The following is a 19568-nucleotide window of genomic DNA, read 5'->3' on the forward strand; positions in this document are numbered from 1 at the left end:
GAGAAATGGAGGTACTGCCATGAGGGCCTGTATCTCCGAAACTCTCCTTGCTGAGGTGATTGCCAACAGGAAAACTGTTTTCCAGGAAAGAAATTGCAATTCTGAAGGTGCTGCTGGTTCAAAAGGAGGAAGAGTTAATTTTTCCAACACGAAGTTGAGGTCCCATGAAGGCACTGGTGGTTTTCTGGGAGGCTTAATATTCTTTATCCCTCTTAGAAATTGTCTTAGTAAAGGATGTGAAAACACAGGAGGATCAGTGTTGTATGATGCTGAAATTGCTGAAGCGTGTATTTTTATGGAAGAATAGGAAAGTCCATTATGCAGCATTTCTGCCAAGTATTCCAATATCTGTGGGATGCTCAATACTGATGCATCCTGTCCCTTGTTGGTATTCCAGATGTTGAATCTCTTCCATTTGGCTGAATAAGTCTTTCTGGTGGAAGGTCTGCGTGCTTCCAATAATATTTGTTGAACTTCCTTGGAAAGAGAGCTATGGGTAGAAATCATGGAACCCTCTAGGCTGTCAGCTGCTGAGTTTGCAGGTTGGGATGAACCGTCCTGTAATTGTGCTGAGTCAAGAGTAGAGGCCACTGAGGCAGGGGCCATGGGTTGGTGCAAGTTATGCTCCTTAGTAATGGGTACCAGTGCTGTCTTGGCCAATCTGGAGCTATTAAGATGCCTTTCGGTTGCTCTGCTTTGATCTTCAGTAACACCTTGGTCATTAATGGTAGAGGTGGGATTGCATAGATTGTTAGAGAGTTCCAGCTGAATGAGAGAGCATCTATTCTCCAGGCTTGTGGATGCTGTGTCCTCGAGCAGAACTTTTTCAGATGATGATTGAGGTGGGAGGCAAAGAGATCTATGTCTGACCTCCCCCATGCATGGGTTATTTGAGCAAAAATGTCTGGATGCAACATCCATTCGTGCGGGTCCAGGATGTTTCTGCTTAGACTGTCCGCCAGAATGTTGTCCCTGCCCGGAACAAACTGGGATTGCAGCTGTATGTTCAGTTCCAGGGACTTTTCCCAACGAGTCATTGTTAGTCTGCAAAGGGGGTAAGAATGAGTACCTCCCTGCTTGTTTATGTACCACATAACAGTGGTGTTGTCTGTCTTTATTAGCAGATGGCCTTGTTGAAGATATTTTCCGAAGGCCTCGATTGCATGAATTACTGCTAACATCTCTTTTTGACTGATATGTAGATGTACTTCCTGGGGGGGTCCATTGCCCTTGAATGCATCTGCCCTCCATGTGCGCCCCCCATCCATGGTCTGAGGCGTCCGTTGTAATGGTTTGGCTTGTTTGAGGTTTGTTGAAAGGCATACCTTTGTTTGACTGGCTTGCTTGGGCCCACCACAAAAATTCCCTTTTTAGACATGGAATGAGTGGGATAATTGCTTCTAAGTTGTGGCTGTGTTGAGACCATAGACTTTTTAGGTACCATTGCAGTTTTCTCATGTGTAGTCTTGCCAGTGGAATCAGTAGAATGCAAGATGCCATGAAACCCAGGGCCTGCAGGATTTTCCTTGCAGTCATCTGGGTGAGCTTTGCTAGGCTTTTGAAGTAATGTGGTAGTTGTTCTTGCTTCTTTTCTGTGAGGTAAGCCATTTGTGATTCTGTGTCTAGTTTGGCTCCTAGAAAAAGTATTTGTTGGGATGGCAGTAGTCTTGATTTTTGTAAATTGACTGTGTATCCCAAAGCCTGTAGTAAGTAAATGACATAATTCAAGTTTTTTGTCAAGGCTTGCTTGCTGTCCGCTTGTATAAGGCAGTCGTCCAGGTAAGGGTATATTTGTATCCCCTGGAGTCTGCAGTGCACAATTACTGATGCGAGGCATTTCGTGAATACTCTGGGCACAGTAGATAAGCCAAAAGGCAATGCTGAGAATTGATAATGCTCTGACCCTGCAAGAAATCTGAGGTATCTTCTGCAACTGTGTTTGATTGGGACATGCAGGTATGCCTCTTTGAGGTCCAGAGTAACCAGCCAAGACCCCTTGCCCAGCATGGGAAGGAGTTGCTGTAGCGTCAGCATTTTGAATTTTGGTACAATGAGAAAAGTGTTTAGAGCGGACAAGTCCAGTATAGGTCTCCATTGCTTTTCTTTTCTTGGAACAAGGAACAGCCTTGAGTAAAATCCCTGGCCTTGTTCCTGAGGAGGAACCTTTTCTATTGCTTTGATTTTTATCAGCTTTGAAACTTGTTTGAATGCCTCTGCCCTTTGATTTTGTGGCAGGTTTGGCATGCCTTGCCTTGTTGGTAAAGTATGGAAATGGAACCTGTAGCCTTGGTCTATTATGTCCAGAATCCATTTGTCCTTTGTTAAAATGTGCCAATTTTTTGAAAATAAGGATAATTTTCCGCCTAAAGGTGCTTCTCTTTGAGCCTTGGTCGGTGGTGTCAAAGTCAAGTCATTGTGATTGCCCCTGTGGAGCAGGGGATATCCCTGCACCACCTCTCTGATTAGTCGGTTGCCATTGGCGTCCTCTGTAGGAGCCTCTGTACTGCCCTCTTCCTCGGGTACGCCTGTTTTTTCCCCTTTGAAACTTGTCAGTGTCTGGAAAGGACCAATTCTTAGAAGGCCAATTCCTGCTGAACCTTGGTGGCTGAACCTGGAGGAAATCCTTGACTGTTTGCACTGATTTAACCTTTTCCTCAATTGATTTCAACACATCCTGAGCATTAGCACCAAATAGCTTTTGTTTTTCCAGAGGTGCATCTAGAAGCTTTACTTTAACATGATCTGGCAATGCCTGTTCTTTCAACCATGCATGTCTATGAATGACTGCCCCTGTCATAGCTGCCCTACATGAAGCTTCCAATGCATCATAACCACACTGAAGAAAATGATTGCTAACCTGCTGAGTGTTATGGACCAAATCCTGCAAGGCCTTTCTGTCTAAAGGCTCAGGAGAGGTTAACTTTCTCTGCAAATCATCCATCAAGAAATCCTGATACTGAAACATATGAAAAAGGCAATTAAGGGCTCTCATGGCAAGAGTGGATGAGGTATAAACTTTTTCCCCCACCTCTCCAGGGACCTAGCTTCCCTGGCTGAGGGCAAAGGATTTTTGGCCGTGGATGTGGCCACCCCTTTGGGCCCCTGGGAAATTGTTTCTAGATCAACAGAATGGGCCTTAAATAAATGTTTGTGAGTTTCAGGAACCCTGTAGTATCTGTCCGGCTTGACAGGAGCAGGGGGGATCGAATCAGGAGAAGCACTCGAATCTGAATACACATCATCCAGTACATCTAACACTGGAGGGATAGCTAAAGGCCTGTGTTGGGGAAGCTTAAGGAAGGTACACAGCCGCTTCCTGGAGTCGTAGAATTCCTGACCTTGCCACTGAAAATGCTCTCTCATGGAGTGGAGAATTTCCCCAAAAGAAATATTCTCAGGAGGAGAGGCAGAAGGAATACATTCCTCCGCATCAGAATCCTCGTAGACCTGGAAGGACTCTTCCTGGGTATCTGAGTGATCAGAGTCACCAGAGGCTTCATCTGAAGAAGGGGTGTCTGTATGCTCAACCCTGGGCCTTTTGTCAGAAGGTGGCTGAGAACCTCTGTCAGGATGGGCCTGGGAGCCTCTGATTAAGGAAATTACATCTGCAGCTAAAGTCATAATTTGTTTATCAGAAGTGGGCTGAGGCAAAGCTTTAGGAGGGTGAGACTTAGCCTGGCTGGCAGCCTTAGCACGTGTGTAGGCCTTGATAGACATAGACATAGACATAGGGGGCCTAGCTGCCCCACGTGCTGGAGTCACCTTGTCCACAGGTATGGTCTCAGGCAAATCCTGGGCTTCAGTTTCTGGGGGAAAATCAACAACCGGCACTGGCGCAGGCTCCGGGGCTGGAGTGATCGGTAAAGCGGTGTCGTCGGTCTGGAGCGGTGGAACAACCGCCTCAGAAGAGACCGATGCACTCTCGGTAGTTTTTGGCGTGGTGTCGGTAGAAGTCGCGGGCCTAGAATGTTGGTCCCGGTCTTTCCGTTTTTTGGAAATAAGTGGTGTCGGTTGTTCTGACGGCATGTTATAAGAGTATTTATCGCCAAAAAAGTCTTCAGCAAACTCTGCCCGGCGCCTGAGAGTGCGCTTATTGAAGCAAGCACAGGCGGAGACGTCGTGGTCTGGGCCAAGGCAGGGGAGGCAGTAAGAATGGAAGCCCTTATGAGGTATTTGATTACCGCAAGACAAACAGTTATTAACTTTTTTAGTTTTTTCTGACAATGGCTGAGGCAAGAAAAGGTTCCCCAACGGGGTACTTAGCTTTTTGATGACTTCGGATACGTAAAACACAGGAGCTGACCGACCGGCACTTGCGAACTGCTTCTGCTTCGGGCACCGCGCGGCAAGAAAGACTGGGGAAGATGGCGCCGGCTGATGCTTTTATACCCCAGTCGCTCTGAAGTCGGGGAGGAGGCGACATCAGCCGAAGCCGGACCCAGACTTTGGAATCCGGCCGACCGAGGGCTGCCTGAGGCAGGACAACCCATATGTAAGGACTGCAGTTGCATTCTTGAAGGACATCAGAATAATCAAAAATAAAAACTCATTTAAAGAGACCCCTTGCTTTCAAAACTGGTTTGATAGAGACCCTTCCATTTAAGCCAGGAGGCTTGTCTGCTTGCAATGTTATGATCCAGTGCAATTCGCGAGTTTGTTAAGTTTTTAAGATCTCCACCACGTTTATTTATTTATTTAGTATGGCATATTCTGAACCAATGTTCTTCGAATCCAGGTCATTTCCTTATGTAATCCATGCTCAAGTGCAAGCATAAATAAATTGTTCACTGAGCAAAATGATTCAGAATGGGTTATTCCTGTGGAACCTACAATGAAACCAGATAGAACTAATAGGGTGTATGGATGTTAGATACCGAAGGCCTACAGATAACCATGTTTGAACACAATGCCCTTTCATACTGCTGGCCAGAATGTACAAAAATTAGCTTCTTAAGAAATGGCTTTGGATGAGAAGCCTAAAAAATACTGGATCATAAATATTCAGAAAGATTGTGAGAAAATGACTAAAAGGAGTGCCATTACAATTTAGACTAAATAACACTTGCAGAACTTAGGAAAAGAACTGAGTCAGCTAGAAGACACAAGTTTGCATCTAACAGATACACATAAGTGCAACACTTGGGACAAGTAGCAAATGAAAGTTTTTTACATCCTGCACACAGATGGAAGCACCATCTTCAGTGAATTTTACTAAAATGAAAGCATATTCGTATTTGCTTAATTATAACATGCTGTTAACCAAATGTGGAAATCATGCTAACTTCACAATAGGCAAGAATGGAAACCATGTTAAACCCTCTGCGTAACACGTTATGCAAATATGCACCATGGCGATGGGGATGGGGATGGGGGTGGGGCTTCATTCCAAAAGGTAAAAGCTTTGCTAAATTCTGGTGATAATCTTGCTTAATAATTCATTCATTAGAAAAATGATCCTTTCTTTTAGTTCTTTACTTTACAAAGCACAGGAGCTCTACTTACAGAAAGAAGACAAGATTACAGTGCAAAACCAATTAGTTTGTGTTGTGCACGGTCATCTATTGAGAAAATAATTAAAATTACACAAGAATGATTAACTGCCATTTTTTGGAATTCTTAGATGTTATACATATTTGCATGACAGTATTTATTTCTGTTCTCCCATGGTGTCAGTCATCTACTGTGTCCTGCAATCCCCTCCTTGATCTTTTGCAATCAATATTTTGGCACTTGACCAGCATGTACCCCCCCCAACACCAGCCCCACTGCCCCAATAAGCTACCTGTGGAGAATTCAGGGAATGGGGGCAGAAGATCAGGGTACCCCATTATGGCATCACTCTGACAGCAGTGGAAGGATTTTGTATGCTCTATCCAGAATCAAACCTCATGCTGTGTGTGCAAGGAAGGCAATGCAGAACTCTGTTCAGAGATGTTTTGCTGCTGCATTCCCTCATTTTGCTCAAGACTGTAGTCTCAAGTCACCACTGCAGGCTGTATTGCCTTCCTCTAAGGATAAATGAACCAGCAAAATGCATCTCTGCATCCACCAACCAACTAACATGTCAGAGATCAGGTACACTAATCAAATCTCTGTCACCTGTGTCACATTCAGGTCTCCTTCATTCTACAACATGGAGTCACAGCCTTGTATGCAAGTGTCTTTGTGACATAATAAATATTACAAAATATTTATTATGTGTACTAAAACATAATTCCACTAAGGGATTCATAGAAACTAGAGCATTGGGCTTCTCTTCTAAGCCCATATGAGTACAAGATCATCAAATGACCAGCAAATATCACGCTAATGCTTAAGCACTGAATATGTTACCCTTCTTTAAAAAAGGACGCAGAGATCCAGACACCAATACATCATATGCAGACTTTAGAAGTAAAAGACAATGCACCGCAACAGACTGACCAAATTGCTCAATGGACTACAAAAGATGTTATTTTGATTGCAAATTCAGTAGTATGCACTGATAAACTGGCCTCTAATAATGAGACAACATTTATGGCACACTATTTCATAACATCCTTAAGTGCCACAGATGGATGTGTATGCAGTATGAATATCTAAAGTTACAGTTCTTCCACAAGTTCACACGATAATAATGAAATTGTATCCAGCAAACCTCAGATCATCCAGGAGTAAAGACTTGGCATAAATCAAGACATAGAAAAAGAGGTAAGAAGTAAAGATGTGTGGTATAAAGTAAACAGTAAAAAAACACCAAATGCAAGCCATGCTCTAGATTTCAGCTAAACTATGCTGCTCCAATTCCAGGGGGTGGGGGGCCATAAATATTCATATTCAGAGTGGACAGATGCATATGCTATAAATGCTTCTACTTCTCAAGCAACTACTATGCCGCTAAGAATGTTATAGGATATGTACAGTGCACACAGTCTTCCAGAAAATATGGATTCTGATAATGGGTATTATTTCATTACTGCAAGATCTGCAAACTTTATGAAAGGAAATAGCATTAGTCACAATTTCCACTCCATTTTATTTCTCATCTAATAGTCTGGCAAAGAAGGCTGTATAGACATTCAAGGAAAGGAAAAAATTAAAATGTGAAACCCTAGAAACAGAACTGTCAAGTCTGCTTAACTACAGAAATATAGCTCTGGTGATGAGAAGTCCATCTTCTGCAGAAAAGCTTAAGCTTAAGGCTGAAAGCTAGTTTTGAATTCCTATTATCAAACCTTAAAGCAAAAATCCAAAATGAAAATATGGAAAGCAAATGAGTCAGAGGACACATGATAAGGTTAAGAAATTTAACAACTGGAGATCAAGGATGCGTGCAGAATTACAGTTACTGTTGTAAATGGATACCAGGAGTAAGAGGACCATATGGGATCCTGTTTTATACACTGGTCACAAAGTAATGTGCTATACCCATGAGGAAGTAAACAGGTGAAACAAATGCTAGACAAAGTATATTGGTCTGTAAATCTGAAAAAAGAGACTGCATCCACCAAGCAGCATGGAGCTTTTCAAACACTTGTCGTTAAAACACCTGACACATATGTGGAAGTTGCTGTTGATGGACCAATAGCTGCATTATGTGAGGAGAAAACACTTTCTATTAAATTTAAATGTTTTAACATTCCATTTAGACCATTCTATGAATGAAAGGTGTGCCCGTACTCAAAATATATGAAATAGTAGTGAAGCCTTTCTGAAATGGGTATATACTCACACAAGATTCACAAAAAGCACAACAGCACATACAAATGAGACTGAAAGCTTTGGATGCTGAAAGTATTTCCTGATTATATATTAATGCACTAGAAGTCAAAAACAAAATATTCAAAGATTTTAAAATTTAAGCTACTGAAAAATCAAATATTTATGTGTTAAAACTGTAGTTGCATGGGAATAGAAGGGATGTGGCCTGTAGTACCATGCATGCACAAGAAGATGTGACTACATGGCATGTGCTTTTTAAAGATGCACCATGTACTGTACAGCTTATGATACACTTTTTTGAAGACCATTTTGATCCTGTTCGAGTGCTTCATCATGAAACCCCGATCACATATTAAAAGTTTTTTGAACTATTAATGGTATTTGACTTTTTAATCAAAATATAATTACATCTAACACCCCAAATTACAAATGGGCCCTGTTGAATAATTGAGTACTGTAACTGTAATCCCCAGAACTGCAAATGTATATAGTGATTATATACTAACCCAGACTGTGGTATCTCAAGAGTACTCCCCTTACTGTGAGTACAGCAGTCTCAGATTTAAACATTACCCTATGCAGACATGAAAACCAGGTCTTCAAGATAATCAGCATTCCACGCCCAATAATATGATTATATCTTCACCTGTCCAAATGCAGAAAGCTTGGAATGTCACCGTAGAAAAATACAGCAATTACTTTAGTACAACTCTTGCCTAATGCTGCATGCAAGCCTCAGTGCTAGAAATGCTAAAAGATTCTGTGAATCAAAACATTTCGAAAGCTTACTTTTAGTTTTGGCGTCGATGTACTGTTAGCTCTATGCTGGTCACATAAACCTGTGTGAGAGAAAAGAAAAAGATCATATTACTTCAACATCTAAATAAATTATGAACATCTTTTATGAAAGGAAGACTAACTACAGTCATACTTCCTTTTTTGGCAAACAGAAAATCATGTAGACAGGCACCTGCATTTGTGGAAATCTAATGGAAATAAACACAGGAAAATAGGGACAGTGAAAGAAGAGAGAGGAAAGAACAAGAAAATGAGTTGTAAAAGATAAAGTCTTATGATGATGGACAATCTACTAAAGGATCCTCCTCCTTGATGGGTTCTAGGTTGGGTACTTTGTCTCCAACAAGAGTTTATTAATTTCAGTAAACCCTCACATATTGTGGTGTCCATATGCCTGGGGCAACCTATACAGTGATGTAATGTGTCAGGTCACACAAATGACCTCATCCTGAGATCTGACTAGCTTGAGCCTAGCCAGTACTTTTCTGCAATTTAAGAAAATAAAGATTTGACACTAAAGTATGTAGCATGATACAAAAACAGTATAACTGTGCAAGTTTTTTTGGTGCCTTTTTTTCTCTCCTGTGTATTCAGATCATCTAAGCCATGGCTAAAAGGTAGTCATCTAGGCAACCATTAGGAGGTTTTTAGCTTTAAAATCTACAATTCCTCGGTGTGTGGCAGATATGTATTCAAACTGGGTGTATAATGGGTACTACTAGGGCACTCACTCAACCCCAAAAGTGGCATAATTCTTAAGAAGCCCTGTCCTCTTGTAAGAAAGATGCATCTGCTCATTCTCCAGTCTTTATCAGGGATCATGACAGATATGTACCTCTAAGACCCATGTCCCCCAACTGCCCTCACCCAGAGACAGACAAGCTGCCAAACTGGAGTGTTGGAAGTAGTACCAGGTGCAGTGCTAGCCATTACTGGGTGGACTGCTATATGGCACAAACACAGAAGGAGTATCAGGTGCAGTGTAGGGTGGAATACAAGGTACAGTGCTTCTTGGAATGCCAGGCAGATTGCTGTCTGAGTGCCAGTCTGCACAGAGAAAGGAGGAGTGCAGTGCCAGGTGCAAGCAAAGTGTTGTCATTTCTAGCTCCTCAGGTTGACACTTTCAGTTCCTGAACTGCTAAATAACCCTGGGGTCATCTACATCACAGCAAGGGCACCATATCTCCACATTATAACGGCAATGTGGTACAGTTGTGGAAGGTACTCACTACAATACTAGATCTTTGAAAAGAGTGGTTACTTTAACAGCAAATCATTAACACTTAGATTTATCCATTTTCTGATTCATAAGAATTTCTCAGTTGTTCCTATTCTTGTGAGGACCAATGCTAGTATCATACTTAAAGGTACTAATTCAGGTAGCGAGCGAGTCGCCTACTAGACAGCTACTGATCCAACCTCTAATATTATTCATGCCTGAAGTTTCCACAAAAAATGCAGAGACCAAATACACTGCAACATACAAATGCACTAATAACTGACAAAAGACTTGTTTTTTAAACAAAAAAAGCTGTAAACACTTAACTAGATGCAAACCTCAATAAGGCGAAAGGAGAGACGGGGAGTAGCTTCACTGATATGGTGATCATTCAAGAATCTATTCTTATTTTAAGTACCTCAAACAACTATACATTCCTGTTCAGGAAGTGTGATTTTTAACAGTAAATCATTTACATAGAGTTTCAAGTTCCTGGATTTACCTGGGAAATATCCAGTTGTAGTATCCTCTGAACCACAGCTGTGCTAGTCGGTTGTAAAACTTGGAGTTTCCTTTTCGTAGCATTTCATGAAAAGTGTAAATAATAGGCACTGTAGAAGCTCATTAAATATTCTGTGTAGACATTCCTACTGCAAACAGGTAATTTCACTGCTCTAGTGTAAAGAGATCTAACAGTATCTTACAAAGAATTATTGCATTTACTGTAGCAAAAGTGGGGGTGAGACACTTTGACAAAAGTTTGTTTGCAGGTAGGTGTTCCTTTCACTATTGACATGGGATGAAAAACTGATCTAATTACTCGAACGGGTTCATCCTGGTGTAGGTTTGGCTATCTGTGAGCCTCAAGCATATGGAAGACATGTACTCCTTCATTCTGACAGTTTGGGTAGAAAACAGAAAGTTGGAAGTTGTGCTTCAGATAGACTACTACTGGTTATGCCTCTGTTCCAACCCTGACTAATCCTCCGATTTCCTCTACTTTACCACTATACTGTATCCTCTGCTATAGCTCCTTTTAAGTAGTGAATATCTCAAGTAATTTTTCATAAGTCTTGTCATGAATGTTCTGTCTCAATCCTTCTGTATATTTTGTTCTGTCTCAATCCTGCTGTATATTTGTTTCTGAAATCACACTCTGTAAAATGACCTCTCCTATTTTCTGTATAATCATTGGAAAGAAATCTTTTCTTTCCTCAAGAATTAGCTGATACTTGTATTATGTGAGATATGATCAGAAAAAAAAAAAAAGTTTTGTATGATATTGTGATGTCACAAATGGAGCTTTTCTCCTCGGGCCTCCACTGAAAATGGACATACAATCCAGCTGGACTAGCCCGGTTAACAAATGTAAATAAATAAATAATACATAAATACTAAAATCACCTTGGGCCTAAGAGAGAGATTTGTCATTAATGATACTCTCTTAGTGTGAAACACTCTGTTAGGAAGTCTGCATATAAAAGCATGCGAGTTTTCAGACTCTTCCCTGCTGATGCAAAAGCAACTAGAAAATATTTTTCAGGGAAGGTGCCTAATATTCATCATTTCAACTACTTCAAAAAGAGGTACAGTTAATACCTTTAGCATGCAGTTAAGATTCAAAGCAGGTCATAATGTTTTCTTGCAAATAGTAAAAATATTAAAGGTTTCATGAAAAATGTACCATCTAGACCGATTGCAAGATGAGGACAGAATGATAAACTAGGGTTACCACCTGTCCCACTTTGCGAGGGACAGTCCCTCTTTGGCCAGTTGTCTCCTGCAAAAAAATTGTAAAAATGGCAAATGTCCTGAGGTTTTAGGACAACATTATTTCCTATATTTTATGTAATAGATGCATAAAACAGTTATTCTGAATCTGAAACAACTAAATGTTAAAAGAAACAGAATAAGCAATTAAAATGCTACAAGAATAATATTTTACTTAGGCAGAAAAGTGAAGTTCTGCCCTTTGTACAGGCCGTGGGTATGTTTCGGCCTGCAAAATCTGACATTTGTACCAAAAATGTCCCACTTTGGACATTTGAAAAGGTGGCAATCCTATGATAAACACACAGACACTGCTGACATGCATGCATTTTTGCAAGACGGTTCTAGTTTTGAGTAAGATTGTTCAGACAATCCAACATTTTTTGGAAATAGACAGCTGAATTGGTTTAAACCCTTAGCAACTGTCAGGGTGAATAAATCTTTCCATTTTTTGTATGTAATATTTCCTAACAGTAGGTCTTTTGTATTCCTTTAAAATGCACTTGTCTAAAAAAGAAGAATTGTTCAGAATTTGGTATCCATGCTCTGTGCAGAGAGCTTCAGTGTCTCAGGGAATGGAGGAGCAACATGGAGAGAAAGAAATGACAAGAATTTGCCTGCAACTTGTAAAGAAGTAGGTACCATGGTGGAAAAAAGCCACTAAAGTGATATTAATACTGAAACAGCATTGTCTAATTTTGCCTTCAAGAGTACATACTAAATCAGAAAAACAACGTGGGAAGGCATAAAAGGAAACGGACTAATTGGAAATAAAAGGTATCTATTTTCCAGAGTGCTTTCTGAGGAAGAAGAGCATACTGTCTGTAGCCGATTATTGAGATGTGTGGCACACAGTTAAATCTTTGGCATGCCCTGCATTGTAACAATATCCTTAAAATCATCACCCCATTAACAAAGATTGATGGCTGGTTCTGTAGTCTTACAAGAAGCCCAGCTAATAAATCAAGGTTGTGCTGAGTGGCCTACTTCCATATTAAGACCATTTCCAAGCAAAGCTGTAAAGATCAGGTTTCCCCCCTGATAACTGATGTATCCTACTACTGTAGTTAATATTGTCTATGCTAATCTGCAGGCTTCCCTGAAGGAACCTTTCCTAAAAAGCTTCATGATATCCATCCCCATCACAGCACACCACTGCATTACTAAGCTTTGTTACAGTGGTAAATCAAAGCAGAAACAAGTATAACCTTGCCTCTTACATACTCCATCTTCCCAGAGCTTTCAACACAGTATCACACCAAAAATTACTATGAAAAATGTCTTCTCTAGGCTATGATAAACCTCACTGTCCTGGTTTAACAGTTACCTCTCTGACAACAAGCTGTAAAGTGGCAAAACAACATCTTTTCCTTTTTCACAGTAACCGCACAAGTCCCTCAATGATCTATATTAGGCCCACTACTTTTTAATATTTTCATTAAAGACCTGCATATTTAGTAACCAAATTAGCAACCATCATGCATTATACAAACAATTCCACAATCATCTGCTCTGCCAAAAACACAGTTAAACTATAACAGTACATGCATGGAGCTCTCTTGCAACTTGAGACATGGCTAACAGGCTCACAGCTCCTTCTAGATCCTCAGAAATTCAAACATATCTTATTCATCCCAAAGCAACTATCCAAACAAAAAAGCCTTCTCAATTCTATCATTATACAATACCAAGACAGGAGCTGTAACTCATGTCAAGCTACTAAGGGTTACCATCGATGGAAACTTAGAATTCAACCACCGTGTAAAACAGGTAATAAAGAAACCCATAAAAAAATTGGGAGCCCTCAACAGAGCCAAACCCTTCCTAACAGAGCAGGCAACGATAAGCATTGCCTCATAGAATTCCATATCTCTTACTCTTAGAATATTAGAAAATAATAAGTCTTTCAAAATACACTTAAAGGATCACCTACAAATACTTGACTATGCTATTGCACCTATCCTGGGATAACCTAAATGCTGCATCTCTCAACCTCTTTCCTGGGCCTGTCTATACTCTATATAGCCTCTCTACTCACTAAATTACTCTCATGCTCCTCCTGGTATAACCATAGTCTAGTCTATTGCAATTTGTACTTCAAAGAACCTCCTACACTTATCAACGTCACAATTTACAACATGTTTTCTGTCATAAAGCTTTTTAATAAATTGCATTATATGTCAATCATAAATAATCTGCTTTTATTTTCTTGTCCTCAAACGTCATACTATATGATACTTGCATTCTAATGTGTACTATTTCCATATGAGGTGTATAAAAATTTGTCAAACAGTGATTGACTTATATTGACCTATAATGTATTTATGCTAAAATACATTTATGCTTATTGTCTAAAATGTGTTAATTATTGTTTTGCTGTTTACTCGTTTTATTGTTTAGCTTTTCTTTCAGAGTCTTTGCTGAAAAGAGGCAGATAGCTTATCCAGTCAGACCATCCTGGTAAATAAATGCAATAAATAAACATAAATAAAAGCTATGAAAACTCTGTATAGACTACTTTTATTTATTTCAGTCTGATGAAACAAGTTGTTTCTTTATGACACAACAAGCCTGCAAAGAGAAATGCCTGAAGTATGTTGCCATACAAAGTCTGAAGAGTCTGTTATGAAAGGCTGTGTTACCGCCGAAGGAAAAAGAAGCATTCAATTGAAGAGATTTTCTGTGCTGGTCCACCCCAAAAGTTCTGCCCTCACACACTGTAAAAAGAGGAATAATGTCTCTAATGAGTCTAATGTCAGGTTCTAGGATTTCTCGAGAGACCAGTTAGGTTCCCATCATATATAATCTTAAATGGCAAACAAGGAGAATGCAAGAAAACATCCAAAATGAGGCACTTAGAAAGCTCTTAGCTATTAATTTGCTGCTCAGATGCTGCTATCATTATTTTGATTTTAAAACACAATTCACCATCATTAACTTCTAGTTGACATTAACCATTCAACACTGCTTTAATTAAATCTGGAGCAATTATATAGATATGCACATACTGCAGTGTCAGACATTTTGTCTGCATGTTTTACATACCAAAGCCATTTCACTTATGCAACATATACAAACCTGTGTTATCACGTCTAAAATTAAGAATCATAATAAAACTACTCACTATTGTTCTTCAAGTCAAATTTACACATAAATACATATATGAGCTGAATACAATCCTATTTATAACCAACAAAGCTTCACCTTAATAACAAAGATATAAATCTCTCTTTAAACACATAGCTACCCATGCTTCCACCTTGCCCAGTCCCAGTGGTTATGTCTCATACTACTATAATTGGTGTTACTGTATGGCTTATATTAGTCTTCTAAGCCAAGTGAATTCAAGTACCCTGAAATAACATCAATATCCATTCTTGAGCCTTAAAATGTAAAATGTCTCCTTCCAACCTTCCTACATACACTTTATTAGCTTTCAGGCAGTCCAATGCCTGACATATTAATGATGAATTTTACATTCTAGTGTTGCTCATTGCTCTTGCCAGTGTATACAAGCCATGTCTTGCCAGACATATCAATACATTGTTCAAAAATATAGCTGTATAAAGTATCCTGCTACTGCAGTATGGTAACTCGTATTTCCATAATTACATGCAGCACACAGTTCCATTTGTTAATTTTACAAGGCTGTCTTCAGGTCTCACCATACCCAAGGATGCATCCTTGACATCATGACACCCAACCATACAAAAGTAGTTGAAATAAAAAATCAAAACATTCTTCTCCAAGCATGTCATGTTTTCCTGGGCCAGTCTATACCATGCCTCTGATCAATTTAGAAAAATCTGCCAAGGTCTACCTGTCTCTAAAGCTAACAGGAGATACAACAACTTTTAACCAGCTAATTTCAAACTGCACTGTCTAGAAGGTTGAATGCATTAATACTGACATGCTAGCATCATGTGGCTTTCTTCCAACTTGCTACAAAGGAAAAAGGCATAGTTGGCCACTGAAAAAAATGGAAAAATAGTTACATATTATCTAGGCAATTCTTTCATACAACCAAATTATCCAGTTTAAATTGCAGGTCATATTCACTACAGGTACCACATTAAGGCAGGATCACAAAGAAGAGCCTTTCAACCAATACATAAAAAAGTAGAGACAATGCCAATTTACATGAGGTGAGCCCAGTCTAACTTGTTTAAAATTCAAAATCCCCATCATGGTATCCATCTTAGTCAAATGGTTTTCACATTAACGGCACTGCTCTGTAAAATTTTAACTGAGCCAAGTGACCATGACTTTCTGATCCATCACAGATATACTAAACGCCTGGAGGCCATTCAAATGAACTTTAGCTAAACTAACCTTTAACAAAATCAACATCTAAATCAGCAGAGTGTCTCATTATATAATTCCTTTACACAATGGCTTTACATTTATATTAATAAACATTCTTTAGCTTAAAAAGTAACACACCAATAACAATTAACATAAAACATTATAACAGCAGACATTGATGTTCAGCTTATACAGTTCAGCTGTGGAGGAATTCATCCACCTGTATACCAACCATGCAAATAAAACTGAAAATAACAAACATGCTAATTTAACATACAATGACTGCAAGTCTAACAATGTAATTGACTATATTTACTCACCTGCATTATTGGCTTACCATAAAAATATTAATAAGAATATTCTTCATCTACATATGGGGTACAATATATCTTCACCCACTGTTAATTTAACCCTATATATTTTGTTACTGACACCAGTTCATTCTCATACAAATACATCAGTTACATTAAAAGAGCACAGATTTACTCTGAAAAACAATACATATATTTTACCTTCAGTGACCACACACATTACTTTTAGTAAGAATTTAACTCTTTTATGATTTAGTAGCTAACCATGTTAATTATTACAGTAATAAAACGTATCATATACTTTCTTTGAAAAACTGTTAGAAAACTGTACTCATGAATATACAATGAGCTAAAAATTAATGCATTTAATACAACAATGTATAATTTAGTTTTATTTAAATATACCCAGTGCCTTTTTTAGGACTGTAAGTTAATGATTTCTGAAAGCATGCAAGTTATTCTTCACATCTGTGAGGGTAACAGAGAAAAAACCCCAGACATTAGTCAGTATAAGGGAGCTTAGACTGTAATATGCCCTTTAGCGCAGGTAACATTAATTTTAGGTCACAAAATGCCTGTGGAATGACGCTGCTGATCTGGAGCAAGTGTCCCTATCTGGAAGTTAAAACTTGATTTTGGAAGATGTACACAGTTTTGTGTGTTTGTTCTAAGTTAACAGAGGATGAGGTTTTAGGTTCATGCATATTGGTTCACAGTTAAGTGCTAAGCAATCTGCTCTTTTTAGGCCATTTTAAAGTCTAGCCAATTTCCCTTAAAGTTGAGAATCAAACTTGTAACTTATGTCTGTGAGGTAACCACTTTAACCATTATACCAGACAGCTGAAAATGTATTTAGATTTTTTTATTGAAGGTGTTCATTAACACAGGTTCAAATGGAGATGAGCTGAGAAGAAACAGCTATATAAAATGTTAGCCTACCAAGCATTACAGTGCACATGTAAAACAAAAGTTGGAGAAACACATTCATAAAAGCTGTCATGTACTTTTGATTGAAACAATAGCTTTTTATGTTAATGGAATCTTACGTGAAAGACCTGTTCTAGAAAAAGTTTTAGTTGAATGTAGAAAGAATAGTTGTGTAAAATCTTGCCATAACCATAGATGTCCTTCTCTTCTATATGCTGCAGTATTCATCACATAAGGGAGTCCACCTCTGGCTGACTTGTACGTCCGGCCAATATCCAAAAGCCTTCATGCTACTACGAGGTACATGCTACGCCGCACAACATTACACGTACATTAGCCATAAAGAGGCTGTCAGCACACACCTACCTCAGAACTGTAGGCCACCCAGCACCAGTCTGAGATTCTAGCTGAGAAGCATATCAACAGGAAACTAGGCAAGCGTCAGGGGAAGGCAGGGTGGGGAAAGCAATACTGCAGCATATAGAAGAGAAAAACATCTATGGTTACAGTAAGATTTTACACAACTATTCTATGTCCTTCTATTCATATGCTGCAGTATTCATCACATAAGGGAGAATGCCAAAGCTCAAGCTTGGGACAGGTGGGAGGAGGAATAGCAGATGCTTTTTCAATAAATCCATGAGGGATTGCTCTTGCAAACCCAACTCTGAACATAGAGATCGTGTCAAGCTTGTAGTGTTTTGTAAAAGCATGGACGAAGGACCAGGTAGCTGCCTCTAGTATGGAGCCAATGTCCAATGTCCAAACCTCAAAAGAAAAACACCCCCGAGGAAGACACTGTTCTGGTGGAATGAGCCTTCATTGGGGAAGTTAAGTGTCTTACCATTCAACAAATAACAAGGAAATGGCTTTACAAATCCAATTGGAAATAGTTTGCTTAGAAAATGACTTATGCAGAGGTCTTTTTGGGTGGTAAGAAACAAACAAGCAGTCAGATTTGTGAATATGCTTGGTTTTGTCAAGGTAGTATCTGAGCTGCCTGTGCACATTTAAGGTCTGCAAGATTCTTTCACTGGGACATTGACGTGAGGGAAAAAAGGTAGGAAGGTTAATGGACTGATTTAAGGATAACTCATTTATCACTTTAGGCATAAAAGTAGTGTTTATACGCAGGGAAACCCTATTTCTCTGGAAGACAGTGAAGGGGGGAATTGGACATCAGGGCCTGTAACTCTGAAACCCTTCTAGCAGGGGTAATTGCCACTAACAAAACAGTTTTCCAGGTACAATGATGCAGGGAAGAGGAGCTTGCTGGTTCAAAATGTGCCAGTGTAAGCTTCTCCAGCACAAAACTGAAAGCCCAAGGAGGAGGCATTGGTTTCCTTGGTGGTCTTAAATAAAGGACACCTTTAAGGAATAGCTTTACCTCTAACCTAGAGGTCAAATGTGGAGTCATACGCAGACAAACAGAGATGGCTGAAAGATGAGCCTTCACCGAAGAGCAGGACAACCCAGCCTTCATCAATTCACATAAACAGTTGATGTCTCGGTGGTTTTGTCTTGACAGCGGTGGCAGGTCCTTTTTATGACACCAGATGGAAAACGTTTTCCATTTGGAAATGTAGGATTTCCTAGTTGCGGGTTTTCTGGCCTCTTGCAGAACTTTTAGCACATCCTCAGAAAAAAGGTTTCTGTAAGGGATTAAAACCCTATCACTCACAACGTCAGATTCAGAGTTGACAGTTGTGGGTATAACCAGGGTTCCCTTGTCCTGTGTGAGTAAATCCATCCTGTGGGGTAACTTGTGTTGATTGCCCCTGGCTAGGTGCAGGAGAAAGGGAAACTAGTGCTGCCTTGGCCAAAAGGGAGTCACCAGCAAGACTTTTGGTTGATCCTGCTGAATCTTCAGTAGGACCTTTTGTAAAAGAGACAAGTGAGGGAATGCATACAGAAACATCCCCTTCCAGGAGAAAGACAGAGCATCCATCTTCCACACCAGGGGATGTGGGACCCTGGCACAAAATGCTGGAAGTTGCCTGTTCATGGGGGAAGCAAACTTATCTATCTGAGGTGTACCCCAATGATGGTTTAGGTCCAGAAATGCATCCCTGTGCAACATCCAATCATGGTATTGGATCATACACCTGCTTAAAGAGTCTGCCACCATATTCTGAGCTGAGGAGAGATAAACCACCTGTATGGAAATTTGGCTCTGTAGGGCTAATTCCCAGGCAAGTAGAGCTAGTCTGCACAGAATGTAAGACATCGTCCCCCCCTGCTTGATGTACCAAAGAGCTGTGGTATTGTCTGTGAACCACCTCAGTACTCCTGGAGCAAGGTTGCTCCTGAAAATTTGTAGTGCCAAAAATCAGTGCCCTCATCTCCTTCACATTGATATGTTCTTGGGCCTGATTGGCAGACCAAACATCTCTGACTCTCCAGGCTTCGGAGAGTTGCATCCCAATCCGTATCTTCTGCATCTGTAAATAACTCATGGGAAGGGTGGAGTGGCTGCAGTGGTAGGCCAGGGTTTGTGTTTACCTAGAGGATCCACAATTCTAGTTCCCTTTTTAAGC

The 19568-nt window shown here is 39.8% G+C and overlaps 1 protein-coding gene across 2 annotated transcripts in view; it reads right to left on the minus strand.

Annotated features, from left to right (window-relative positions):
- The window catches only part of DNAJC17 (DnaJ heat shock protein family (Hsp40) member C17), a 968483-nt gene that overhangs the window by 654965 nt on the left and 293950 nt on the right, over positions 1-19568 (minus strand). For both annotated transcript variants that reach the window (XM_044074193.1, XR_006365217.1), the window contains exon 7: positions 8491-8540. In XM_044074193.1, coding sequence (XP_043930128.1) covers positions 8491-8540 — 50 coding nt within the window. The remainder of the gene's footprint in view (positions 1-8490; positions 8541-19568) is intronic.

Source organism: Protopterus annectens, chromosome 6.part0 (genome assembly GCF_019279795.1).
Source record: "Protopterus annectens isolate FY-2018-M chromosome 6.part0, PAN1.0, whole genome shotgun sequence".
NCBI lineage: Eukaryota > Metazoa > Chordata > Ceratodontiformes > Protopteridae > Protopterus > Protopterus annectens.